The sequence below is a fragment of the Varanus komodoensis genome, unplaced genomic scaffold, assembly GCF_004798865.1.
Source record: "Varanus komodoensis strain SLA01 unplaced genomic scaffold, ASM479886v1 scaffold27, whole genome shotgun sequence".
NCBI lineage: Eukaryota > Metazoa > Chordata > Lepidosauria > Squamata > Varanidae > Varanus > Varanus komodoensis.
In genome coordinates this window covers 11,962,803-11,990,698 of record NW_025335701.1, presented here as the reverse complement: position 1 = coordinate 11,990,698, position 27,896 = coordinate 11,962,803, and the positions used below count along the sequence as shown (strand labels likewise).

The 27,896-nt window shown below is 52.4% G+C and overlaps 1 protein-coding gene across 1 annotated transcript; it reads left to right on the top strand.

Moving 5' to 3' along the window:
• Positions 1-1,653: 1,653 nt before the first annotated feature.
• Positions 1,654-22,350, top strand: CALB2 (calbindin 2). The gene is made up of 11 exons (XM_044434184.1): positions 1,654-1,747; positions 10,922-10,998; positions 13,575-13,664; positions 15,016-15,096; positions 16,343-16,399; positions 17,281-17,358; positions 19,521-19,576; positions 20,443-20,482; positions 20,582-20,635; positions 20,885-20,956; positions 22,234-22,350. The coding sequence occupies exons 1-11, from the start codon at positions 1,654-1,656 to the stop codon at positions 22,348-22,350; spliced, it is 816 nt and encodes a 271-aa protein (XP_044290119.1).
• The last annotated feature ends 5,546 nt before the right edge of the window (positions 22,351-27,896 follow it).

Genomic DNA, 27,896 nt, shown 5'->3' with positions numbered 1-27,896 from the left:
CAGTGGGGGAAGGGATCCAGAGAAGCCAGGCTAGACTCTTCAGCCTCCTTTCCTCTCTCCCTCCCCATCGAATCCATCCAACGAGAAACTCTGCAGACAGGGGAGGCCGGTGGGGGGTCATGGCGCAAGTGCCAGAGCAGGACTCGGGGAGTTCCACGTTCTCGCGTCTCATCTCCCGCCTGAGCATGAAGCTACCTGCGGGGCTTTGGGCTGCTCACTGACCCTCTGGTTATTGCTGGGAGGATGGAATGGAGAGGAGGGGTACTGCGAGCTGCCTTTGGCTCCTCCCAAGAGAGCAAGTGCCTGGACAGGAATGCGGTGGCGGCCCCCTTCCCTTCCCCTGCCCTGCCAGCATCAGCCCTGCAGGTTTTCGGATGATCAGAAGCCTCCGAGTTCAGAGGTTTCTGACGACACAGTGACAGCACAGCCCACAGCCCCGCACTCGTCATGCTTTCATACAGCACTCTGTTCCACTGTTGCATTTTAGGGTGTTAAGCCTCATTTTGCAAGTGGCCGTTCCCTTGCCAGCGATGCTGCTTGGGTCTGGGCCTCTGGGGATGGCCGTCGGACTTCCCCACCTGGGCTCCGCTTGGAGTCCTCGCCCCAGGCATCTGGGGGGCGCCAGGTGAGGGAAGGCTGGCATCTCAAAGCACTGGCCGCGGGTGCCTCCTCGTGCTGCTTTGCTCTTCTGGCTCAGCGGGCGAGTTGAGGCCAGCCGCAGGTGCCGGGGCGCTGGCAACGCCCACAGCTGGCTGGGCTTTTCCTCAGCCAGACGGCAGGCCAAAGGTGCCGCAGCGGGAAGGGCCAGCTCTGCCCCGCGGGTGTCCCTGGTGCGAGACCGTGTGTGGCGCCTGGCGAGAGAGCCCAGCCCCTCCCGTTCAGAGGCCGGGAGCACACGCCCCCCCCCGCCCGCCTGCCCCCTAGGCCTCGCAGCAGTACCGGGCCCCAGGGCACCACTGGAGGACCAGTGGCTTTCCATCCCGCTCCTCTCTCCTGGCAAGCAGAGACACGTGGCAGGCGAGGGGAGGTGAGGTGAGGCGGCCTGATTCACACGGGCAGCACCCCCTTCCCCTTCCCCTTCCCCGTGCTTCTGCTCAGTCCTTCCCTGGGCAGCCCCGGATGGGGCAGCTTGGCTCAGGGTCAGCCCTGCCTGCTGCTGCTTCTATCCCAGCGAAAGCAAAGGGCCCTAAGAAACGTCACCCATAAGCGCGATGAAATGTCCGTATTGTCCCATCCTCCTCACCTGAGGATGGGAAAAGTTGTCTCCCCGTCGAGCGAGAGGGGGGCGCTGTTGGGGGGAGCAGGGCGTGGGAGCGGTCGCTTTCTCGGTCGCGCCGGTTTTGGGGCGCTTACACGGCCGTTCTGATGCCCGGTCCCTCGGAGCAGTCTCCGTCCAAGCGCTCCTTCTCCAGCTCGGTTCGCGCCATGGCCAGCCGGCAGGCCGCCGAGAGGCGCTCGCCTGCCGGCCAGCCCGCGCCCTGGCCACGGCGCCGCGCCTCCCGGTGCTCGGGCCCTCTAGTGGACTGCGGCGCCCGTTGCAAGCGCCGGAGGATTTATAAAGGCGGCGAGGGCAGGCGAGGAGTGGAAGAGGCTGGCGGATAGTCCCCGGTGCTGAAGGCGGCGAGAGCGCGACACGTTCGAGACCGGCTCGCCATGGCAGGGAAGCAGCAGCAGCCCCCCTACCTGCACCTCGCGGAGCTGACGGCGTCCCAGTTCTTGGACATCTGGAAACACTACGACGCTGATGGTCAGTGCAAACGCGCAAGGCAGTCAGGTGCCCGCTCTCCGAAGCGGAGCGCAACTGATGCTGTGTTGCTTGACGCCAGTTTGTGCTTGGTAGACTTCTGGAGGGGATTTAGCCACTGTTAAAATGACTTTTGCTAAGCTGCAGGCATGGAAGGATCTTTTCTACTTTAAAAAAAAAAAAAACAGTGAAAAGACCGTAATCAGTTAGCTTTAAGACATAGTTCAGAGTAGCCATCTCTGCTGTCTTGTACTTGTTGACCAGAAAGCAGAGCTGTTTAAATTAGAAATGCTCCTTTGCTTCTGTTGAATGTAGGCTACAAACCACAATAACAAAAAAAGGGAAAAGGGAGATGAGAAGGGTGAAAAATGCCTCAAATCAAAGTGAGCATGGGCAGGGGTGTGTTAGCAAGTGCTTTATTTTGTGCATTCCGGGTTGATCTCAAGTTTTGTTTTCCTTCTGATGCTAGTATTCACAGATGTTGCAAGTTAATAAACTTTTGCACATCTGCAAATGCGATGCGTTAGAGATCCTGTCCCACGCTCGGGGTGTGACATGCCTAACCTTCCTGGTTCTGCACAGCACGTGGCTATGTTACTGCAGGGGTTGCCCCCAGAGGCGGCAGGTGGATTGCAGTATCAGGGGGACTGGTGTAAGGCCCGGGCAATTGTGGCTGCAAAAAGTTCCCGAGGACACCCATTCATTCATTCATTATATTTCTGGACCACCCTACAGCCAAAACTCTCTGGGCGGTTCACAACAATCGACCGTCTATGGGACCCCTGCCCATAGAAATCAAGTGCATTATGTTTAGCCACTGGTTGCTATCTCAAGAAAGCACTGCAGGATCTTATGCCCGGTACCCAGAAACCTACTTCTCAGGGACAGCCATAGGTACTCGTAATTCAGTCAAGGAGACCTGGGGTGGTTGCCATTATCTTCTAATCTAGAACTTGGGACAGATGGCACCTACCTCGCAGGCTGAGCCGGCAGGAAGATCTTGTGTATAGTATGGGGGGATGCATTTGACTCTGGCACCTGCCAGAGGCGCCTGCCTTCTCTGCTCTCCCAAACATGCAAAGGGGATGTTTAGAAAGGGCAGAACATGAGAGCTTTGACACCCACAGCCAAAAAAGCTGTGTGAGGAAAGATCCGCACAGGGATTTAGACCAGAGAGTTAAACATATCAAGAGTCTGTTCTGCCTTTTCAAATATGTACCAAATGAAAAGAGTGATCCCCCCACTCCGATACCTACTGTGAGAAGTACCTTCTAGACACCCAAAAGAAAAATTGGGCGGGGTCAATATTTGTGTGGCCTTTTTGATGGTCAGACTAATTGCCACATTGTCTAATTTGTGACAGGAAAATAATACATCCCAGGTGATATACTGGCAAGAGAAACTGGTACCTGAGTATAGTGGGTGGCCTTGGCAGCTCTGCTTGCTGGGGATGATGAGAACTGGAGTCAAGCACACCTGGAGAGTACCAGCTTGGGGGAGGCAATGCTGAGGAGTGGACGTTGCTCATCAGAACTGGGAATGGCTTGCTAACTGGGGTGTTGAGCTAGAAATCACTAGAAGAGCTTTTCAGATGCCCTTCTTTTCTCTGGCCTTTCCTTAAAAGCAGCTTTTATCTGCTACTGACCTGAGATGGCTTTAGCCGTTGTTATTTAAATATTCATCGGAATGTTGTGTGTTTTAGAGCTTTTCGTTAATGCTTCGTAAGTTTTTCCCCTTTCCCTGGTTCATGCTTTTATTGTTCTATTCTTGTCACTTAGCCTCCAAAAATTGATAAAAGTCTATTTTAAGAGAGCTTTTCCCCTTAAAGACAGCATGCAAGTGTCTTGAAAAAAATGGAAATGAAAAATAGGCACTCTTATAATGATGGATGGCAAAGCCACAGTGACTGTTCGAGCAGAGCATCATCCAGCTACCTCGCCTTCTTTCTGGCTTGGGCTGAGGGGAGCGGCTGAGGGCAGCAAAGCAGTCGTCCAAGCTGCTGTGCTGAACTCCATGGCTGTGCTGGCTAGGAGTTCTGGGGTGTCTTCCAACCCACCCAGAGGGAGCCAGGCCACGCGAAGAACTCGGTGGCATTCAGTTCACAGGGCTCATTCTTGGTTTGTGGCCAAGCACTCTGAGCAAAAGGAGGACATGTGCACCCAAGAGAGGAAGATGAGTGGGTGGGGTGGGCACACTGCCCCAGGTTCGCTCTCTTTCCTCCTCATCTTCACCACCACCTGTTTATAATGTAGTAAACCAGCACCCAGCATGGCCACAGCAGCCTCGTAAAAACGTATACCTTAAAATACAGGAACATATGCAGATGATGCACTAATTACTAGTTAAAGCCTAACAAAACAATAATGGTCTAGATAATAGAGGCAATGACTTGCTTTTCTGCTGGTTGGGGGAAATGTGTGCATAGACTGAATGTTCCCTTAAGAAGTTTCATTTCTGTGACTGCAGGTAGTTAAGGACAGAAGTGGCTTACGGCTGGGTGCCCTCAACCACTGTACTTAGTTTCATGGGAGGAGGCCAGATTTTAGGATGAGAAGCCCCTGCCGAGGAAAGTGCCTCTCCTTTCTGTTGAGTCTTTCCCATGCCAGCATGTGTTGGTACCATGATCTCAACTGGGCATTCATTAAAAATTAATCCAAATCGTCTTATCCGCAATGGATTTCCTTCCAGGATTGTTTGCAAAGCATGAAGTGCTTGTGGGTTTGCCTGGCTACCACCCCCTGCAGGCGGTAGTCCTGGACATCAAGCTGTTGCTAGGGTTGTTAAGGGAACGTTTGTTTGGTTTGTGTATTAATACAAACTTATTTAACACTCTTGAATCTGAATGTGAGCTGAAACCGAGTCATTCTTTATCCTTCTCTGAATTTTGCAACTGAGTTCTCCAACTAAAATGGATTAAAATACATATGAGGGGGAATACACATAAAAATGTGCATATATGCAAAAACATAAAATGCGTTATACTAGGAGACTTTGTATATTATGTAAAACAGTACAAAAATAAATTCAATAGGCAAACATTACAAAAAAGTATAAGAATTCATGCAGAATTTTGGTCCAGGATGAACCAAATTTAAGATTTGAAAAATGAGAAACTGAAACTGACCAGGGCACTGATTCCTCCCGGCCATCTAGCGCCTGGTGCAAACACGTCAGACATTGAAACAGCAGCTGCAGTGCCACCAAAATGCCTCTTGTTTTTCTCCTGAACTCTCACTAGGCAAGAGAGGATGACTTTGAACAGGAGCATCTTCCTAGTAGAGAAAATTGCCGGGGCAGCTCTCTGGAACCACCCGCACCGTCTTGCCCACTCTGCCCCTCCTGTCAGGGCAGCAGCGCTCCTTGCTGCCCCTTGCTGCCCCCTTCCAGGCACCTTCCCCTTCAAGGACAGAGAAGAGGAATTTCCACCCTTTCGATTTTCACCCGCATGAATCTGATTAAGTCCAACGGTTGCTCTCTTGGTAGTGAGAAAGCCATACTTCGTTAGCATTTTATTATTTGTTTTTAATAGGTTGTTGTTATTAGGTTATTCTACAAATATTGGTTGTGGTATTTGATGCTAGATCAGAGGTGGAGAAGTTCTTTCAAGCCAAAGGCCATATTCCACTTCAGATAGACTCTTCCAGGTGTGGGGGAGGCCCAGAGCAAAGAGGTGGGCCAAATACCCAAATTCCGGCATATGTTAGACTAAAGCGCTTCATTTGAATTTGGTTCATTTCCTAGTAGAGAAAATTGCCGGGGCAGCTCTCTGGAACCACCCGCACCGTCTTGCCCACTCTGCCCCTCCTGTCAGGGCAGCAGCGCTCCTTGCTGCTCCTTGCTGCCCCCTTCCAGGCACCTTCCCCTTCAAGGACAGAGAAGAGGAATTTCCACCATGAAGATAGTAAAATGTCCATTTCAGCCTCTCCATATGTAGAAGGGTAACCAACAGCACGCTTGATCAGCAGCAGCAGCAAGTGGGAAATGTCTGGTGCAAAGAAGGGGGCACTAAAGGGAATAACAAGCGCCAATCCTGGACCACGTGGCACAAGACCAAATAGTGACTGCCCAGTGCATGCAGACCAGTCAGGCTTAGCTGGGCCCAGAGTTCATCCGCAGCAGGGATCATCCCCTTGCAATATAAAGACCTCAAAGTGGAAAAGGATCGTTCCTTGTCCCTGAGCATCTGGGCAAGCTCAGGCCTTGACACCCTGACACCTCCTGGTGTTCATGGGAAGCATGGAGTCAGATCCACAAGGAATCTCCGTCTATGAAGGAGGTGCCAGACCCCAACAAAATCCCGCTGCTCCTGCTTAAAGGGCCAGCGCTGCCAATTTGCGCAAGCAGCTCTATGTCCGATATGCAACTGTGCATTGACGCAAAGCCCGAATCGATTGAGGAACATCAGAGCTGTCTTGCATGGGGTCAGCCCCTGGGCCATCCGGCCCAGTGCTGCCTGCACTGGCTGGCAACAGCCGCTCTCCAGGGCTTCAGGCAGGGTTCTTCGTTGGCCCCACTTGCAGATGCTGCTGTGGACTGGGCTTGGGATGTTCTGCAGGGACCCAGCCATGGAACCACAACCCCTCGTGGTCACAGACAGTGGCGTGTGTGCGCATCCGAGAGGAAAGAGGAGAAGGGGATTGCTGAAGTAGAGATCTGATCAGTGTGCCCTCTTAAAGGGCTGAAAGTTCCCAGACGCCTTGCCACTTTGCATAAGCACAGCTTAAAAACAAAAATGAGCCCCTCCACCACAAACACAGGGAAGCAAATGATAGGTTGCTGCACATAATTGGAGAGTGCTCTGGTGTGTGCTGGGCGGGGGGCTCCCTGGGGGAGCCAAGGACACCCAGCCTATTATTAATATAATCATTTGGCAAGTGATCATTAGGCACAGCTTTTCAGTTACGTCACCATGATATCAGCTCTCGAAGAAAGTGAGAATCTCAAAGTACCCTCTCCCTCCTGCTTGAGTAATCCTGCCAGTGGATCTTGGAGGACCACTGCAGTTTTTAAATCAGCTTTCTACCTGATCAGTCCAGAGAACTGTCCACTGATGGTGCTCCATAGCTGATGCCTCTCCCAGAGAGATGGACTGCCCTTGGAGCTGGATCTTGGGAACGGTGGATTCCTACCCTTACGGCACCCACCTTTCCCTTGAGGAGTGCCCATGCGATGGCAATTGGGCACCTCCTGATCTTCTGCGTGTGCTGTCTTACAGAGCCTTTCCCAAGTGGGTGCCCACTGCAACTCCCAGTGGCCCTGCTGGCCAGGAGCTGTGGGAGCTGCAGCTGAACACGTCCGGAGGGCTCCAGGCGAGGGGAAGCCGATCTGGCAGGATAGCGCAGAAGTCCTGTAGGCACAAGAAGTGAGAAGGGTATCGAGGGGGAATGTAGTGCATCTAAAGTGTTCGCATCTGAAGCTTCTCTTCACCGCCTTGAGTGAATACGTTCAAAAGGAATATTTTACAACCAGGAGGAGGAGCAGGGAAGAAAAGAGAACAAGAAGTACTTTGGGGAGAACTGACAAGGCCCACTGCGCATGGGGACTAAGAACTCTCAGTTAATGATGCTTTTCTGGATCAAAGAACCCATAATAATGTTAGGGTGGCCACTTATGAATCACTAAACAAGAGGAAATGTACCACCAAAGGAGAGGACACAATATAACACAAGTTTGTACATAAACAAGTTTGTGCATAAATGCTTTGATCAGTGTGACCTCAAAGCAAAACACTGCCTCATGCGTAATGAGTAGGGGGAATCCATTCTCTAAGTCTCTCTAACCACTTGGATTGCCTGCCTCCAGCATTTGTGAACAGGCATAATAAGGGCAACTGCAATTTCTTTCAGATGAGAGTGGGCCAAAATTCATAAAGTTTTCCATTTTTGGAACAAAATGAACTCGACAAAGAACTGCATGTGGGAGAAGCTCAGACAGATGGGTTCCTTTGTCCAGACACGGAGCTTTGAGTGCTTTGTTCTTGAAGGGCTGGGCTTGATCTGCTCTTCGTGGGGTTGCCAGCTCTTTTTCAGGTGGGGCCCACTGCCTCATGGCCCTCTCCATGCTCAGAAGAGCTGCACCTGCTGAACTGGGCTGGCACAGATGGGGAAGAACTGAGTTTCAGTTCCTTTTTAACAAGAACTTGCCAAAATCCAACCTGCGTATGTAAGAGAGAAATAACCTGAGATACAATATTCACGTGTGGAAGAAAGTGAAATAGATCAATTTGCCAGTCCTTGGTGAAGCAATTTATTATAGCTCTAGGCAGCAAAACAACGAATTGCCAAGGACGCCCCCCCACCCCCGGTCTTCCTTCTTTCCAGATCAATGATCCTAACCTTCGTCTGTCTTTGGACGTGCTCTCTGAAAGTATCTCTCATCCTGCTTACCCTCTTTCGCTGGCTATTCTCCCCATGGGGACGGATCGGCGAGGTCTCCGGAGGCCCTTTGTTCAGGACACATCAGGGACCAATTAAAGGAAAGCACCTGCCTGAACACAAGCACAGGGACTCTCCACTTCAGGCTTTGTAAATTGCCTCCCCCATCTCCACCCTCAGTGGCTGCCATCCATGGGACTCAGGCTGGTCAGAGAAGGGTGCTGAGGGCCGAAGGAGGCATGGATGTATCTGGCAAGAGACAGGCACGGAGCGTGAAGGGGGCAGGTGGAGGGGACAGGATGGCAGGCAGGAGGAAGGTGTGCTGAATTCCCCTCCACCACATCCAGGCTGCAGATACGCTCCCAAGGGAAGACTTTTGAAATCTACACAAGTGAATGAGGGGGCAAGGCATCCATTTCCCCCGCAGCGTCCATGGTAGCGCCATGGCATTTGGAGCCCCAGGCTTCCCTCCTCTGCCCAATTTTGGGAAACAGGTGGCTAGGGAGTCCGTCTCTTCCAACCTGGAGGCAGAAGGGCCACCTGCCCATTGGGAATTTGTGTGAGGAAATGGCTGGATCATGGGGAGATCACTGGGCAGGCCACTGACTCTTGGGCTGTGTCCACGCCGCATGGCAAGCAACCCCACAGGGTTGTCGTGGTTCACTTTTCTGAACCACGATCTACCAGTGGCCTCGTGACTTCCGTCCACTCTCTGCCTTGCTGCTTGCCTCTTCCTCATCGGCCACACAGAGAGGCTGGGTGGCTGGGGTGGGTCCTGCAGCTGCCACACTTCCCAGGGAACGTGGGGTGGTGACATACCATGGAAACCATGATCTTGGGTTCAGACACCATGACAAGCCATAGGGGTGCGGAGACGGCATAGAACAAGCCATTGTTTCTGAAGCTTACCATGGAGAAATACCGCGGCTGGGCTCAGACCACACAACAGACCAAAACTGGTAAAAGAAGCGTCGTCATGGCTTGTCATGTTCCCTGTCTCTACCTTATAGGGCTGCTTGGTGCATGCAGTGGGGTGATGGGACATGTTCCACCTGAGGGAAGTTGGGATAAAAACATATACTAATGATACAATAATCGCCCCCACAACAGCAGCTATAACATTTGCAAATAAAAGTTCCACTGTGCAAAGAAATTTAGCTAGGGAATTGATTGAAAAACAGCATGTATCCGAAATGGGCTTTAACCAGGGTTTATTTTCCACAGCAGCTCAGCTGTGAGCAACATTTCCTAAAGGATAAGGTCAATGCAACAAGCCAGAACAAGGCAAAAGAATAATTAAATGCATTATTTTGATGTATTGCAGCTGCTTCTGACAAATAGGCTCAATGCTGAGTCAGCTCTCCATGGGCGGATCATCCATTATTTGCCAAGCAATGGCATTGATGGAGCTTATCAATTTTGTTCTATAACGTGCTCCAGTTTCCATTATCCTTCTCGTTGCACTCACAAATCGAGTGATATGGATTTCAGCCCCATCGCCAGAACGAGGTCTGGGCTTTCAAGGGTGCGAGTGGAGAACTGGCGGCAGGCTCCGGCTTTCCTGGCGATCCTGGTGCCTGCTGGGCAGTGGAGGCAGAGCTTGGGGGGCTGCAGCACACGTGGCAGCACTCTTGACGCGTGCAGGGTTGCTGGCATCCCCGGAATTCCCCAGAGTCCAGCTGCAATTCTTACAACAGCTGGGTGTGTGCATGTGGGAGGGGGGCATTAATTTTCCCAGTGACACTATATTGCCCCTTGAGGTGGCTCAATTGTGGCAATTAAGCCCTATCAACCTGAGCCAAGACCTGCCTGCTCCGGACATAAACAAAAATCATTAGGATGGCTTGTTGACATGGATCGTCAGACATCTGCCCGCATTTTTTGCCACGCCTGACAGGCTGGCCACAGGGTCATAATGTGCTTTACGTAGGGCTGCCTGTGAAGGTGGTCCGGAGACTTCAGCTGCTCCACTAGAGGCCTGCGTGTCCAGTGACGAGTATCAGTTCATGAGCCCCTATAGCACCTATTCCATACTGGTTGCCAGTTGGAGCCCAGGTCCAATTTAAAGTGCTTGTTTTAACATACACAGCCCTGAACGACTTAGGACCTGGACACTTGCCTTTGCCCATATATACCCAGCTGCCAACTGCGATCTCGGAATGTCCAGATATTCACTGACTAAGGGCAGCATGGATGGCTTGGGACGCTTTTGTCATCTGCGGGATCCCTCTGTCTGTACCTGGAAAATATTTTCAAAAACTCGATGCTGTGTTTCAGAATTTTGAAAAGGGTGCGACTTCCAATTAAAGGAGGTAGGTTTGGCTTTCCAGGTCTCGCTCTATATTGTCAGTCCTGTCTGCTGGCATGTCGGTCTTGGTCTTGGCTTGTACAGCAGATTGGATCTGCTGCCCAGATTGGATTTCAGTCCTGGAATCTTCCTCTCTCCAAATGGGTGTTTCCAGTGCATTAAAACGCCTTGTTTTCTCCCACGGCTATGACTGTTAGTGACCCCGGTGTATAACATCGGAGGAATTACACTTTAATCCTTACTCCCATGCTAAACTGACTCTATAGAGCAACATGGTTCAGCCACTTTGGCTTTGGAAATACAAACATGATTCGGTGACAGAGGACAGCTGTTTTGCCATTGATTTGGCACATAAGTGCAGAGCGGTGCAGGTATGGGGGTAATCAAGGCATGCCTCTTTAAATCACATTCATGTATCTCTCAGAGCCAAGAGAGGCTTTTCTCAAGTCTTCTTCTCACTTTGCCACCACCTTACGGGTTTGTTTTTTCTTTTAGGAAACGGATACATAGAAGGCAAGGAACTGGAGAACTTCTTCCAAGAGCTGGAGAGTGCCCGGAAGGGAGCTGGAGTGGTATGCAGTGCGCTACATCTCCTTTTTCCCAGCAGTGGTCTTTTCCTATGCCCTGTGCCTTCCCTTTCCGCTTAAGGCTGCCTGGTTATTGGGGAGCAAGCCCTCTGCATGCAGCAAGCTCACCTCCTAGTAGACATGTGCAGAAACAGGCCGCTGGTCAAGCGGGGTTCATGCAGCACATGGCTCCCACGGCTTCCCTGGGGCTGCTTTGCCCAGCCCCAGAGACATCCTGCATGTGCCTTTTGCCCACACCCTATGCCTCCCTTGGGACCTTTTTCTGCCCATGGAAGCCCCCTCCTTGGGCCATCCAGAGATGCTTGCCAAGGAGCTCTTCCACGCAAGTTGCCAGAGAGCCTCTGGGGAGCATGTTTCTACTGCGTTCTGGTGGGGGGGTTCAAAAGCACAGCCATGGCTCAGGGTAGCTAAGGCCCCCCAAGTCCCACATAAGAGGAAACAAGGTAAATGCATTGTAACAACGACAGGGGCTTCCCAAGCTGGTTCTCTCCAGGTATGTTGGACAGCAACACAGCATAGGCATTGGCCATGGGAATGATGGGAATCGCAGGCTGACAATCTAAGCTCATCCTCACTCCTTTGCAGCCTAACCTGCGTCACAGGGTTCTTGTGCAAATAAAAATGGAGTGGAAGAGAACCTTGTAAAGCCACTTGGGTTCCTCAGACGGAAAAAGGCAGGATATAAATGCAAAGTCACAACAACAGCAGTAGCAGCAGCTCTTTCATCAGGCAGACTGGCCCGCCTGTATGTTTGACACCCGTCATCAGATAAAATCCCACCTGCGACATGAGTCATGACCCAGTCCTTGCCAGCTGGAATGAGAGCACAGACCAGAGCAGGCCCATATCGCCTGCCCCTCCTGGCAGAGGGGAGAGACGGTTGCGGAACAGCTGCAGTCAGATTGCCCAGCTGAACTGAGCCTGCACAGGAGGCGGGCTGAGGCGGCTGTGGCTCTTCTGGAGCCCAGGATCCATGTGCAGGAGGGGCGAGCGCCAGCTGTGGCCTGTCCTCATGCCGCCTGGCGGGCTGTAAGTGGGCCTTGCGCTTTTCATACCACATAGAGGCGTGCCAACCCATTTGCAAATCATGCCCTTCAAGAAGCGAGAGTCTCTTGTTTCTTAAAGTTACCCATTCTGGCAGGCGGCAAATGCCGGCACTGGTGGTTGACCTTTATTTCGCCCATCGAGGTTTGGCCTGTTCTTGGGCGGCCTCACCTCAGCATGCAAGCTGCCCTGGAGCACGCTCTTTGGAACAGGTGGCTTATGCTGCAGTGTTTCACATTTTATTTTTTTTTAAGTTTTATTATTATTTTCTACTAACTAACAAACCTAACAAAAAGAAACTAAAAAAAACATCTATCATCAAAAACATCAGACCTACTGGGTCAGCCCCCCATACTTTTTCTTTTTATGGCAATCCATAAACATATTTAAATCTATGCATAATCCCGTTTCTCTAGCCAATAAAAAAAGAAATTTGAAGTTTGATAGAAGTCCGTGTCTTCTTTCTCCTTCAGAGACAGAGTGAATCTGTCCATTTTGGCACAGTCCAAGATCTTTTTTAAAATCAGTTTGTCGGTAGGTGGTTCTTCACTCTTCCAGTGTTGGGCAAATGCAATCCTCGCCGCAGTAGTTACATGCAAAATCAGGTACATTGCTTGATTACCAACATCATCAGGTACAATGCCTAGTAAGAAAACTTCAGGTTTAAATATTAGAGGTTTTTGTAACATTCCCACAAGCCGTTCGTATATTTTAATCCAATATTTTTTTGCCTTATCGCAAGTCCACCACATATGATAAACGGTACCCCGGTTTGTGTTTACATTTCCAGCATCCATTTGACATATTTGGAAACATCTTAGCTAATCTATTTGGTGATAAATACCATCTATAAAACATTTTATACAGGTTTTCTTTATATGAGGTTGTTAATGTTACTTTAATATTTCTTTCCCACAGCTTTTGCCATTTCTTTAACTCAATATTGTATCCAAAATTTTGTGCCCACGTTATCATAGTTTCTTTAACTTGTTCATCTTCCATTCTCCTATCCAAAAGAAAGTTATACAATCTTTTAATCATTTTCTCATCTGATTTTAAAATCACATGGTCAAATGTTAATTCCTTATAAAAACCCCACATTCTATAGTCTTTAACATATCTCGATTGCATTTGAACCTTGTGCCACCAAGAGATAGTAATTCCTTGCTCTTGTATTTCTTGATTCAGTTTCAATCCTCCATCATTATCCAAAATATCATCATATCTCACAATCATATCAAAATTCAATGCGTTTGGGTATACAAGAGCTTCCCTGGGCGAAAGCCATCTTGGCCAGTGTTTCACATTTTAAAACCTCTGGCAAATTACCTGTGCTACTGATCTCCCTTCCTTTTGCTTTGGAGCACTGCGTCGTGTGCGTGTCCCACCTGCCCATGGGTCTCTTCGCATTGGTGTTATTTCTACAGCTGCAAATGTCAAGCACCACGTCCCCCTTGTCCAAAGAGTGGTGCTGCGTTAGGAGCATTGGATGAGCGTGTCGCTTCTTCTTTTCACAGGAATCTAGAAATGCCAATTTTGCAGAGAAAATGCGATCTTTCATGCAGAAATACGACAAAAACGCAGATGGGAAGATCGAAATGGCCGAGGTGAGCACAATGTGGAGGCTGTGCACCGCAAAACATGGGAAAGGGCATTTCCCTATTGAAACCTCTTCTCTTTTGGTAAGAAGAACTGCTCTTGTTAGGATGGTATAGGACCGAATGGCAGCATTTCATGTAATTGGCCACGGAAGTTTGTTCTAGCTTTGGCATTCAGTCCCAGTTGGAAGTGAAGGGACTAGGCATTGAAGGACCGCTTGTGCTCATGAGTACGCCTGAAGTGTGCTTCTGTTCACTGGCACTTCACTGCTGTGGGCAAGGACCATGAATGCCCCTTGCGAGAAGGCACATTCCTTCAGTTCTGGCTCACGGGAAACCAGTTGCACTGCAGTCCACTGGAACCCTCTTGCGGTGCCATCGAGGGCCAGACGGGAATGATGTTAAGTGCATCAATACAACGCACACGCACCTTTTGGTCAGGAAGGGTCAGGAAGCCCCGAGGAAGCTTTCGCAGTCATTGGATAGGTGAGAGGCAAACTTTAACTCCCTCTGATCCCAGCTTTTCCCAGCCGGGTGTGCTGCACTACAGCTCCCATCATCTACAGGGGCTCCACCTTCTGTGTACGGCTGGGGGCAACTGCAGGTGTAGGCCAGCACACCTGGATTGTGCAGGTTGGGGAAGGTGCTCGATCCATTTCAAGGCAACACTGGAGCTTTGTCATGGCAGAGGGGGAGAGGGGCTCCCCCACGCCCTTGGTCCAGAGCCAGCCTTCCCTGCAGAACAGAGACGTTCGGGGAGGCTGCATTCGCAGAGTCACCTTCCTGTCTTGGTTAGTGCAGAGGGCCTGGCAAGGTAGGAGAGCTCTGCCCAGCATCTTTCCCCACCACGGGTTCCACGTTTGCCTTTTACGAATGCACTGTTTTAGAACCCAGATTGCGCTGCTTGAAACCTTCTGCTCCTTGAAGAGCCTGCTTTACCCTGAGCAGCATGGGCAGCCATGAGCACCCCAAAGGGAACTGGCTTTCCACAATCCTAGAACTGCCCTTGTTTTTCACTAACGACATGGCAAGGCAGAAGGCAGCGGGAAAGGGCACCCACACTGAGTTCTTGGAGGCTTCTGGAGAGCTTCAGCTCCCAGGGGAGTTGCTCCTGGGCTCAGTGAGCAGCCAAACTGGGCTTATCTGATATACTGGGTATAAACCTGCATAATACTCCATCTAATGAAGTGGGCAACAACGCACCAAGAATTCTGTTGCAATAATTGGGTTAGCCTTTAAAGTGGCCCGAGAGCCTTTGTGGTAAAGCAGTTCAAACTCGTTCCTGTTTGCACTCTCCCAGTGAAATTGCCTCTCTTCTGTTGACATGCACACCCTCTTCCCCTTCTACCCACCCGCACAGCTGGCCCAGATCTTGCCCACGGAAGAGAATTTCTTGCTGTGTTTCCGACAACATGTGGGCTCCAGTGCTGAATTCATGGAGGTAAGAACTTGGTTGGGATGCGATCTCAAAATACTGGGCAGGGCCGTTGAAAGACGGATGGGCAGACGCCCCACTCTTGCTCACAAGCACAATTCAGGGCGGATCAAGGCCTTAGCGCTCACACAGGCCTCCCTGTGCAGGCCTCCACTCTGGCCACCACCAGGCGATTCAGGCAAGACGCTCACGTGCGCTCACATGTGGGTCTCCATGCATCCTTTCAAGCCTAGCACCACTGAAGTGGCGTCTCTGGCTGGCACTGCTCTTGAGCGCCTGGTCGAGCTGGGGTTTAAACTGGCAGCTTGCAGCTGGCACTCTATGCCCTGCCCCAGCCACTTGAAGCCGCTTCCCCTGCCCCGCGGGAACGTGTCTGGAGAGGCTGCAGCCACTCCTTGGCCATGGCCAGCCAGTGTCTGCAGCGCCTTGGCCCAGGAATGCTCTGAGGATGACAGCAGCAACACGACCTGCTGGGGACACGAGGAAGCCCATCTCCCCTCTGGAAGCACTGGGCCCTCTCCAGCGCCACTGACCTGGGAGCTGCGTCTCCGGACAGCCAGGACTTGGGGCGGCTGGGAGGTGGGTGGGTGGGGCCCTCGTCCAGGCAAGGAGGGAGGGCTGGGCACAGGGCCACCTGGCCACTGGCAGCCAGTCAAGGCTCTTTCACAAGGGCCACATGAATAAATGAAGGCGGAACGGCAGCCATCCTGAGCCAGGCAGCCAGCAGCCGTGTGGTAGCCACCTGCCCAGCACTCGCAGTGGAGAACAGGAACCGAACACCCTGGCGGAATGAAACTGGACCCGTCCCGCACAGGATAAAGGGCAGAGGAAGTTATCCGGCAGGCACATGCAATTAAATATGAAATTAATCCCAAGTAAGCAATACTGCTCATAATAATTTGCGCTTAAAATATTAATTCTCATCATAATGAATGAACCTTTGACTCGGTATTTTCCATTGCCAGGCCCTCCTCCAGACAAAAACCTCTCTCACGTGACCTTGGTGGCTTGGAAGCATGTTGCCCCGCGACCTGCCAAGGTTTTTGAGGGCCTGGGTGCTCCTCCGAGGAGCAGGACTCACTCCCTCGCTATGGCTTCTCCTTCTCAATGTGCAGCTTCGTTTGCCGTGGTTTCCGCATGCCAGCCACCTTGGGGGACTTGCGAGGAGATGGGATGCAGCCCCTGCAAATGACTGAAAAGGGAAAACCAGGAACATCACCGTGGTCATGGCTCTCTGCTTTTTCCTCTGCAGGCCTGGCGGAAGTACGACACAGATCGCAGCGGCTACATTGAAGCCAACGAGCTCAAGGTGAGCTGCGCTTCCCCGCCGAGCCAGGAGGTGGCAGGAGCCGCTGGCCCTGCTGGCCAGTTCTGTGGGAGGCTCCTTTGAAAGAGGGCCTGCTGCTAGACGAGGCGGCATCTACTCTTGGAAGCGCCTGGCCGCATCAGTGCGTTGGGTGGACTCGGTGTTCTCTGGTGCTTCACAAGGGCCTGTGGGGTGAGCCAGGCTTGGGGTCCTCGTCTCGTGGCTGGGGCCGAGCCTGAGGGTGGTCAGAGAGGAGAGACCTGGTGCTGGGCACCCTGGCTCACAGTTTACCACAGAGCCGTTCTGCCATGACACCAGCTGCTCGGTGCCAAGAACCCCCACTGCACTGGCGGGGTTCCCACAGGGAGGACGGCTGGGATCTGTTCTCATGCCTCCCAGGCGCAGGACACAGGGTGCTGGGCACAAGTGAGAGGCAGCCACGCTCCTGCCGAGCACCGGGAAGAACGTCCTGGCCGTTGGAGCCGTGGCAGCGGAGCCTGTGCCCTCAGGAGCCGGAGGGTGCCCCCACCCTGGCGGCCGCAAGGTGCCGTCCCGCTGCAGCTGTTAGTGGTGCTTGAACCTGGAAACCGGCACAGAGAAAGGGGCTGGACCCAGTGTCCCGCCTGGCCCCTTCCCACTCTCCTATTCCAGGATTCTGAGCTTGTTGCTTCCAAGAGTGGAGCAGGGCTGCCCGGGACAGGGTGTTCTGGTGGAGCTTCCCCAGGTAGGGCTGGCAGCGCCGGCAACGGCCGCAACAGCCCCGCTCGGCTCTCGTGCTGCGGAAGTGGCCGGGGCGGAAGATCCCACGGTGCCCAGTGGACGCGCTTTGGAGGAGGGCTGCTGCACGCCGGCTGGGCCGCCGCAGCTCACTCTCCTTTCCACAGGGATTCCTGTCTGACTTGCTGGAGAAGGCCAACAGGCCCTACGACGAGCCACAGCTGCAGGAATACACGCAGACCATTGTGAGTGCCAGCGGCTGGCCGGGGGGCGGGGGGCAGCGCTGGTTCCCGGACCACTCCGTGCGGGAGAGCGTGGCTCTCCACAGCTGGGCCGGATGGGAAAGGGAAGAACGGGGCTGCATCCAGGACGATAGGGGGGGCGGGATCTGAGCTGCAGAAGCCGGAAGCTGCCCGCTAGGCTGGCAATCCCGCTTGTCTGCTCTGCGGAGGCGGTGAGAGAAGGGCACTCTGCACATGCCTGCACATGCTTTTACTTCCATGGTTCCTGTAAGGTTCAGTGACGGGATGAAGCAGCCTCCTGCACGGGGCTGCTTCAGGGTGCCCCCGTCGCAGGGAGGCCGGGTCAACCTGTCCGCTCGCACAAGTAGCTTGCGATTATGGGAATGGCCGTCCGGCACATCCATGGGGCATCAGGATGGGGAAGCTGGCTTACTCCGGGGAACCTTCTGAACCAAGCAGCTGTAGAGCAGTGCAGAGAAGAAAGGCTGCAAACCCGGGCAGACTGCTCAGTAGCTGAGATGTCAGGCAGAGAACAATGTTTTCCTTGCCGATCTCGGCTTCTGAACTGCATTTGACAGAAGGAAAAAATGGCAGAGGAGAAAGCCACACAGTTGACTGAGCACTGTGCGCAGTCTGGCCTTGAGTAAGAAAGGCGCCCTTAACTGGAGAGGCAGGGAGGGATCTGGGGCCCCTCCATGTGCAGAGCCGTGAGCTCTGCCCCCGGGCAACAGTATGATTACGGTTGTGGTAATGAGCAGATGAGCCCCAGCTTTCCCTTCCGGCTCTGACTGCTAAGAATCAGGCTGCAGAGCCGTGGAAACCCCTTGGATGGCAGCAGCTTCTGTGCCTTAAAATCTCCCTCCACATGTCACACTGCTGTGTGTCTGGATGTTTTGCCCTTTACAGTGAATGCGACTCCTTTTCGCCAAACATGACAGGGCGCATGAGTGAAGTCACCGCAGTGTGGCCTGTACCGTTTGTTCTGAGCGCACCGTTTGCCTTCGCTGCCGAGCAGATGTAGGAGCCGCAGTGCAGGACACACAATCAAAACGTGCACAGCCACTCCTTGCATGTTCCTCCATCGCTGATCTAGCGACCCCCCTCTTCCAAGATGGCACACCTGCCGTGTCTCTCTTTGGCTTACGGGAACAGACACAATGAAGGGAAACCAGGCTCGCCTAATCCAACGATATTGCTTATTTGGGATTCCTCCACAAGAGACGTGGGGGTGCCACGAAAAGCCACAGGGCCCTGCTTCTGTCATGCAAGTGCCCCACTTCAGACATGAGATGTTACTGAAGCAGCAGCCTCCCAGGCTTCCCTCGGCTTCTTCCATCTCCACAGAGCCCCTCAGCCAGCCAAAGCGGAATAGGGACCTCCTGGGACCCCTTCCCACTAAGTCTGGCTCAGACCCCCATAGAGCCAGGCACTGAGGCCTCGCTGTGGCTGGCGCACTGAAGGGCAGCTGACGGAGAGCTCGGAGGTGAGATGGGTGCATTTATTTATTTAACTTCTCTGCCACCCGATTGCTGCAGCTCCCTGAGTAGTTTACAACAATCCATTACAGATACACCACATTATCAGTGTTATTAAAAAGATTGCCATCAGAAATTTAAAACCAAATTTAAGAGACATATAAAAATTCCAGTAACTTGAACAAGGTAAATCTTGTGACTGGATAAGACAAGACCAGATCCTAACAATGCTCCAGTAAACTAATGAAATGCTCTGCAGTAGAGGATACTTTTAACCTGGCGCTGAACAGAGAGTAAGGTTGGTGCCAGGTGGGTCTCAGTGAGCTTGTTCCACAATTGGGGCCCACCACTGAAAAGGCCCCGCTTGTTTTCTCCTTGGAGATGGCAGTCAGAGGTAGACCCCAGATCTTGATCGCAGAGTCTGGGTAGACGGTGACTGGGAGAGGTGCTCCATCAGGGACGTTGGTCCCAAGCCAGGTAAAAACAAGCACCTTGAGTCCAGTACCTCAAGAGCACCACAGAGCTTGCTTGTCTCCTCAAGGGGAACCGGCCTCGCCTCTGGAAGCAAAGGAAGCAAAGGGGCAGCCCATCCTGGGCTTCCACTGCAGAGGGAAGGGGGATGGATGCCCCACAGGCACCTTCCGGGCAGACTTCCAGCCACTAACCCGCTGTCCCTTTGTGCCCCCACAGCTGCGCATGTTTGACTTCAACGGGGATGGGAAGCTCTGCCTGTCCGAGATGTCACGGTAAGACTTTCCCTTTGTGTCATTTCGTTCAGAACCCTCCAAAGCCAGCCTAGTTCTTGGTGTTGGCTTGTCCTTCCACAGGCATAGTCCTAGCGTCCCTAAGTCTCTCTGTCCTTCCTCAATGCCTGTCTTCTTCCTGTTGGGAGAAGAGTTCAAAAGAGGCAATTCCGGCTTCCCCAGTGAAATGGAGCTGCAGGCCTGGAACTGCACCCGTTGCACCTCTGAGGCATTTGCTTGCAGCCTATTCCTGTCCATTTGCAGCCAAGTGAGCCAGAAAAAGCCTGAAGCCCCTTGGCTATCTACCCAGTTAGGATGCGATCCCACTCGTGGGGGGACAGGAAAGAGCCCAGCAGCCCCTCAGCAGTCAGGGAAAGTTGGCCAAAGGAAGCGGGGCAAAAGCAAGGTGCAGCTGCCCCATGAACGTGCTCCCCCTGACCGCGGCTGCTCCGGGAGAGCTAGGAGCAGGCCAGCTTTTCTGAGTTTCTAAGACTGTTGCTTGGACAGTGCCAGGCCAGGCTTCCAGGCCTTTTTTTGCACAGCCAATCAGTAAATAACCTGGAGCTGCAGGGAGCCCAGCAGGTGCCAAGGGAGCTGCTTGTGGGCACTGCAGCACAGGAGGGCTGTGCCCTGGGGACTCCAGGGAGAGAGCTGCTCACTGGAACCCAGGTGTGCCACACGTCATGATCCAGGCTTCAGCCGTCACCCACCCAGCCACCTCCAGGAAGCCACGCTCCCTCTCACCGGTCACCCTTAGCTGCAGGCCACACTGCTTTCCTGAGATGCAAGGGCAGCTTCTCCATCGTCACGGCTGAGGCTGCCACTTTCCTGGCCCACGACTGACTGACATTGTCCCTTTCGCCTTGCAGACTCTTGCCTGTGCAGGAGAACTTCCTCCTCAAGTTCCAGGTAAGATGGCTTGTGTGCATCTGTGCGTGTTCCCAGCAGCTTGACGGAATCCACCATGCCTTCTCATCCTTCTCCTTTTCCTTCTTTTTATTTGCACAGGGAATGAAACTCGACTCAGAGGAATTCAATGCGATCTTTGCATTTTATGACAAGGTATGACATCCAGGAGGAGGAATGGAAAGGCAGAAGAATTTTGTTCCCAGTGTCACATGGGCCTCAGACGGGTCCCAAAAGCCCCCAGCCCAGGACCTGTTCAGAGCTCTGGCAAGAGCCAGAGTTCCCGTCCAGGGCCGGCAGAAGCGGGAGGGCCCGTGGGTTGCCAGTGACAGCAGAAAAGCGCCGTGCCTCGATGTGGTGAATGTTTCCCAAATCTTTCTCTGCACTTCTGCCATTGATATCTAGGATGGCAATGGCTTCATTGATGAGAACGAGCTGGATGCCCTCTTGAAAGACCTTTCTGAGAAGAACAAGAAGGTGAGCTCAGGCCGTCTGAGGACGGGCTCGCTGCAGTTGCGAGACCAGGGCGCAGGCGCCCCACGGCCGAAGGCGGCCCAGCCTTGGAGCGGCCCTTTCCCAGCAGGCATCCGAGATGCTGATCCTTCTCTCTGCCTGTCTGGGCAGCCAGCATCTCTGCTGGAGAGGCACCTCATCTTCCACTCACGTAGGAGTGCTCAGTTCAGTGGCCTTGGCTTTGGAGATGCTGGCCTAATAGGCAAACGCGAGTAAGAAACGTTATCCAGAAGCCCATCCAAGAAGCCGTGTCCAGCCAGGGGTTGCGGGATGGTGTGAGAGGAGCGAGGCCTCAAGTTCAGCCAGAGGCTGTGGAGGGACCTCTAGTAAAATTGAAGGGGAGCTGCTTCCATGAAGAAATGGGTGGCCATGGGCTGAGCAACAGAACCGCTGGGACTGGCGGGCTCTGGAAAAGACTGAGATGAGAAAGACCTGAAGGGAAAGGGCATTTCCTGGCTGGAGCTCCCATCATTCCCAGCCAGTATGCTGTCAAGCCCATTGCGGGGCACGGCGCTGGGGGCGACGGGTGTGCAGCAGGAATGCCACCTGGGATGGGTTGAGCGGCTGGGAAGCCAGGACTTCTGCTGAGGGTTCGGGAGAGGCATGCTTTCTTGGAAACAGCCAGAGGGGCTGTTCAGTCTCGGCAGGCGAAGCTTATCTGGCTGGCTGAAAAGGAAGCTACAAAGGCCAGGCCACCCAAGGCGGGGGTGGGGGCCGGAGGAGGCTGCTGGGAACAGTGAGGGCGAGCGCGAGGGGACTGGCCCCCAGGGGGGGCTCTGCTTCCACCCCAGGGTTCTGCGTGGTTTTGCTGCTGTGTCCTGCTTAATTCTCTCTCGTGTGAGCCGTCTTCTCTGTGTGTAGCACGTGGCGCAAACGCATCCAGGCATGCAACTGGGCGCCTGGTTTAAAGTTCTGAGAGCTAGTAGTCTTTAACATTTGTATCTCATCCACTCTGCTTTGAGGGCAGAAGAGAGAGGATGATCGTGTTTGAGTTCCAGCCCCGTAAAGTTGGATTTGAGATCAAAATGGCACGTTTCAAACTGTGCTGTGATGAGAGGTGGATCCTGAGGGTGCAGGGAAACGTTACCAGGATGCAGTCTGCCACTACTCTGGCTCTCCAAAGATGAGTGGAATCGCTCCCCTGATTTTTGCGCCATTTTCCTGGGCTTCAGGTAGGAGCAGAATGCCTCTCCTCCGCAGGCTGACCTCAACGTGCCCCCCTCCCGTCTGTCTTTTGCCAGGAAATAGGCATCCAGCAGCTCACCAACTACAGAAAGAGCATCATGAACCTCTCTGACGGGGGGAAGCTTTACCGCAAGGAACTGGAGATTGTACTCTGCAACGAGCCCCCTCTGTGAAGAGGCGCCACCCCTGCACTCGCCTGCCCCTGCCCTGCCCTGCCCTGCCCTCAAAAACAAAGAAAGCTCACAGGGGCCCCCGGGAGGAGTGCTTGCTGCCCCATGTCCCGGCGAACCGCTCAACCTAGCAAATTTTGGCTCGCTGATCTGCTTGTGACTTCCAAGGCAGCGCCCCACCAGAGCAGGGGGAGGCAGCACACGCGACCGTCTTTCTGTCGTGGGCTCGGATCGAGACTATCCACTTTGTTTTCCTGCGTGTTCGTCTCTTCACTCACCACAGCTGATGTAGTCTGAATCCCCCTATCTGGAGTTTTTCTTTGTTCTCTGCTTTTCTCTTTTGCCTTCCTCTTGTGTTAAAATCTTCTTGTTTACCAAAGAAGAGTTTACAAATAAAATAAAATTGATGTTCTGCCTAAGGATTTTGTGGTTGCTTTGTTTGCCTGAAAAATCCAAGGACCTGTGAGGAAGACCCAGACTTTGATGCGGGTGGCGGGGGGGGGGGGGCATTTCTCTCTTTTTAAGAGTCAGATTGTAAAAACCAACACATAGGCCCAGATTTTGAAAACATAGATGTGCTCCAAACTTGCTGGGCTCCCCTTCCCAATAGAGGGATTTTAGATATAAAAGAGACTTGATGTAGAAGCAATGAGTGCGCTGAATACTTGGGTAAATTTGCAGTTAGGTGCAGCAATTTTTTTTGCAGGAGCATCTGACAGTTCGTTTCCTTTTTCCCACCTTCCCTCATCCCCTCAGATCTCCACTGGGTGGGAACAAGTATCCCAAGCAGAATCAGTGTCCTCTGGTTGGAATCGTCGCTGCGGTGTTGCCAGCTTTCCCCCTTTCATCCACCTTGAGTTATGCCTTCTCCCAGTCTCCCTCCATCCCACCTTTTCCAGCTGATCCCCACAATGCCTTCTCCGCCAAAGCCTTTCGAGTGGCTTGCAAGCTTCTCAATTCGCTCTGCTCCAGTTCGCTTCAGCCTGAGGCAGCCCGCGCTTCCGTCTCTGCAGATCCCCCTTTGCTGTTCACTTGCTCCTCCTGTCCGTTTCTCCCGTCACAAAACAAGTTGCTGCGGACAACATCCTTACGGAATGGAAGACTCCCTCAGCACTGCCTGGGTGCATCTTGCACCAGCTGGGGCGGTTAGGAGGTTTGGGTGATGGAGACCCTTCCAAGAAAACCAGGGGTGAGGAGCCATCTGTGGGGCCCAGGATAAGCCCTGGCTGAAGCAGGGTGCAGGGCCCACTTCATGGTTGGAAGCAAGCCCCAATCCAGGAGAGTCAGAAACCAGCTGGCCGGTAGTGTGAGCAAAATGCCTGATCCTGGGTTCTCGAGAGGGACCAAGAACATCAGCGTGCGCCTCCTTCACAGGGTTGTGGCAGGAACCTTGTCCTCCCCTGGGGGGAAAGCAGCCAGTGGGGAGAGGCGGCATCTACGTGCAGCTGCTTGAAGCAGGGGACGTGGCCCCTTGAGGGAGGCTCGGCAGCCCACGCACGGCCGATGTGGCCCAAGAAGAGCGCTTGGAGCAGCCAGCTGGGGAAGGCACACGAGTGGCGGGAGCTGCTACTCGTGAGGAAAAGCATCAGGCAGGGTGGCCACCTGGCAGGAGGTTGCAGGCAGGCTTGGGGCAGAGGGCAGGTTAGAGCAGGTGTGCGACCAGCTCCTGCAATTTGGACCTTGTGAAACTCGTCTGCCTGCAAAACAGGACGGACAGCAGTTTTTCGCCACTCTTGCCACGCAACTTGCTCGTAGAGCCCCTGGCGGGAGGCTAGCAAGGAAGCTGTGCCCCGGCTCGGGAGACAGTCCAAGACCGCAGGGCATCCTGCTTTTTGGCGCAGCCTCACAGGCACAAACAAGCCACTTCACAGGAAGCCTGCCGGGTTCTGACGACACACCGAGTCATGGTGGCTTCCCGCTCACAAAGCAGGTGGCTTCCTGCTTCTTGCTCACCATCACCATGCTCCGCACACGCCCTTCTCAGCCAGCTTGCCCCCCGCAGGCACCTGCCTTCCACAAACACCGCTACTCCGAGTCATCTAATCGGGCATGGCCTTCCCCACTGCCGTGGAATTTGGCATGGTATGCATGCCATACAAAGGCATGCATTATATCTACAGTGTAATAAAATAAGATTTAAAGTAAGACTTTCCGATGGAAGCATTCCATGCCAGCATGTGGATCCTGCAACTGTGAAGCAGACGTGTGCATCCACCGAATGCAAAACCAGAGAGAACATGGCTAGGTTTTCAGCTCAAAGATGTACTTTTCCTCAGTGGTTGCAGGTGAGAGTAGCTGTAGGCCACGTTCGAACGGGGCCAGGCAAGGGGAGGCTGCTTTGGCGAAATTCTGGCCAGTGGAATGATGGGCCGTTGACCTGCATGGAGAAAGGCTTTCCCTGCTGGCATCCTTCACCAGGACTCTGTTAAGAGAATATAGATTTTGATGTGATAAATTTAGCTCTCAAATGAAAGACGATTGAAGTGCTTCAGTTAGGCAGCTTTTGTGGGGACGGTCTTCATAGGCTTTGCTATGTTTCTGATGTTTTGAGATGTTTCAGAATTTCTACTCATTAGGAATAGTGGATGGCAGAAAGGGTGGGCATGAATCCCCATCAAAAGCCCTGTTGGCCAATAAACCCTTTTGCAGGAACTCCTTACATGCACTCAAGCCAGTGAAAAGCCATGAGGGCTAGAGACATTCCAGAAGAACCTTAGGAAATACAACCCTCTGTGGCTGTACATTTGGGTCTAGCCAGTGGTCACAGAAAGCAGAGCAATGGATAAATGAGAATATAACCCGGCAGGAACAGGGAGAAATAGACTTTATATTGCATGTCAGTTTTAAAAGTTCACCTGACAGCTTGTCTTGATGAAATCTAAGTTCATGGCATTCAACATTGTTTCATCTAATTGCCGAGCTAGCTGGCAGATGGCTTATAGCAAAAATTCTGTGAAGCGCAAAGAAACTCTCATGTCCAAGCCAGAGATGAAATGCGACCAGACAGAGCATCTGCTGAGCTTGTTCTAATTGCCGTGAGCTGGCACTCTGCACTGCGGCTAAATTAGGACAGGTGAGAGCAGGGCTGCCTATGATGTCTGACTTTTTCAAGCTGTGGTTTGGTGCATCTGTAAAGGTATTCGGCATCAGAATGCAGCTGGCATTGATGCTGAAGCTCCAACGCTCATCCCAGTGTGTACAGCAACGGAACCAGCTGCTTAATGAGTGGGCTCTGGAACTCGCCTCTGAGGCCCATCTCTTTTGAGAGGCCATCAAACAAATCTTGAAAGGCAGGCCGGGTCCATAGCGACTCTGCTTGTCTTCAGCCTTGACTGATGACAACAAAGGGTTGCGGGGTTTGGGGGACAGAACTGGAATGCCTGCACGAGCTGCAGGGGCAGCCAAAAACAGAGTCCTCGGGAAGTCGTGGGCCACATGACTGTTCCACACAGATGTCTCTGAAGTTCTTTAGGGGAGAAAAATTGGCACTGCCATGAAACCCTCTGCAGTCAGCGCGTACTCGGGAAAAGGTGCTTTCTGCAAGAGGGATTCATGCCACTGCTCTTCTGTATCACATCCAACAGAAAAACCTCACTGAGGCGGAGACCAGGGGTTCCCACCACGACCACTCGCATGAACCAGGGGCCTTAATCAGAGATCCAATATAACCTTAGCGCCTTTTTTACCTTTTTTGCAGCTGCTAGCTGGCTTGAACGGAATCATTCTTTTGTCATGGAAGCCCAAACCTATTAGAAAGTTAGTGGGAGTACTGCTAAGCCTAATCACGTGAAATGGAGTCAGAGGTCCCAACAGAACTCCCTTCAAAAGACACAGAATGTCAAGATCGGAAACAGAAAGTACAGAAGGAAGGAAGGTACAAAAGCAGGCCTATAAATTCACTTTTTTCAGCACAGGGAACAGTCAGTTGAACACTAAAGGGGAACAAAGGCTAAAAAGCAAGTAACTGGCTCAAGATGGGAGTAACTGGCAGACCTGGGGCCTGAGCCTCACAATGCAAAACTACTCCTTTGAATCCACCCGCTTTTCCATTCGAACCCATTTCACAGAGTGGAAAACTGAAGTTAAAATGCAAAAAAAATGGACCAAGATCCTGAGCTCCCTTGTCCTACTCCTTCCTTCCCTAAAGCTGCAGGCCTGCATACACTTGCACAATAAGCCACTCACATACCAAAAGGAGGAAGGGCCTGGGGCTGGAGGTGCAAAAGTCCATGCACCTCCCGAGGGTGTAAGGAAGAAATGTTCCGTGATTTTATTGGTTTCACTGCTTTGTTGTATTATGTTGGTTTTGTGTATGTGATTTTGTTAACCTCCAAGAGAGCCCTCGAGGTATGGGGCAGGATAAAGATGTATTTAATAAATAAATCAATTGAAAGCGAGTTGCTCCAGGATTGGGGGGCAATAACCCCACTCTGTAAGGTGGTGTTGTCTGTTGGTGTTGTTAGTTGCGTCTGACCCATCGTGACGCCATGGACAACGTTCCTCCAGGCCTTCCTGTCCCCCACCATCCCCGGAATCCACCTAAGCTCACACCCACTGCTTCAGTGACTCCGTCCAGCCACCTCATTCTCTGCCGTCCCCTCCTTCTCTTGCCATCTATTGTCCCCAGCATTAGGCTCTTCTCCAGGGAGTCCTTCCTTCTCATTAGGTGGCCAAAGTATTTGAGTTTCATCTTCACTATCTGGCCTTCTAAAGAGCAGTCAGGGTTGATCTCCTCTAGGACTGACCGGTTTGATCGCCTTGTGGTCCAAGGGACTCGCAGGAGTCTCCTCCAGCACCACAATTCAAAGGCCTCAATCCTTTGGCGCTCAGCCTTCCTTATGGTCCACCTTTCACAGCCACACATTGCAACTGGGAAAACCATCGCCTTGACTATACGCACTTTTGTCGGCAGGGTGATGTCTCTGCTTTTTAGTATGCTGTCTAGGTTTGCCATAGCTTTCCTCCCCAGGACTAAGCATCTTTTAATTTCTTGGTTGCAGTCCCCGTCTGCGGTGATCTTGGAGCCCAGGAAAATAAATTTTTTATTTATTTATTTAGAAAATTTTTATGCCGCCCCATTCACCGAAGCCTCAGGGTGGCTCACAAATGTATCAGTTAAAATATTATACAATAAAAATCTGTCACTACCTCCTTTTCTTCCCCATCTATTTACTAGGAAGTGAGAGGACCGGATGCCATGATCTTAGTTTTCTTAATGCTGAATTTCAAGCCAACTTTTGCGCACTCCTCCTTCACCCGCATCAAAAGGCTCTTTAGTTCCTCTTCAGTTCCTACCATGAGAGTGGTATCATCTGCATATCTGCGGTTGTTGATATTTCTCCCAACAATCTTAATTCCAACTGGTGATTCATCCAGCCCCGCCTTTCTCATGATGTGCTCTGCATATAAGTTAAGTTGGCAGGGCGACAGTATACAGCCTTGCCGAACTCCTTTCTCAGTTTTGAACCAATCAGTGGTTCCGTGTCCAGTTCTCACTGTTGCTTCTTGACCCACATATAGGTTTCTCAAGAAGCAACAGTGAGAACTGG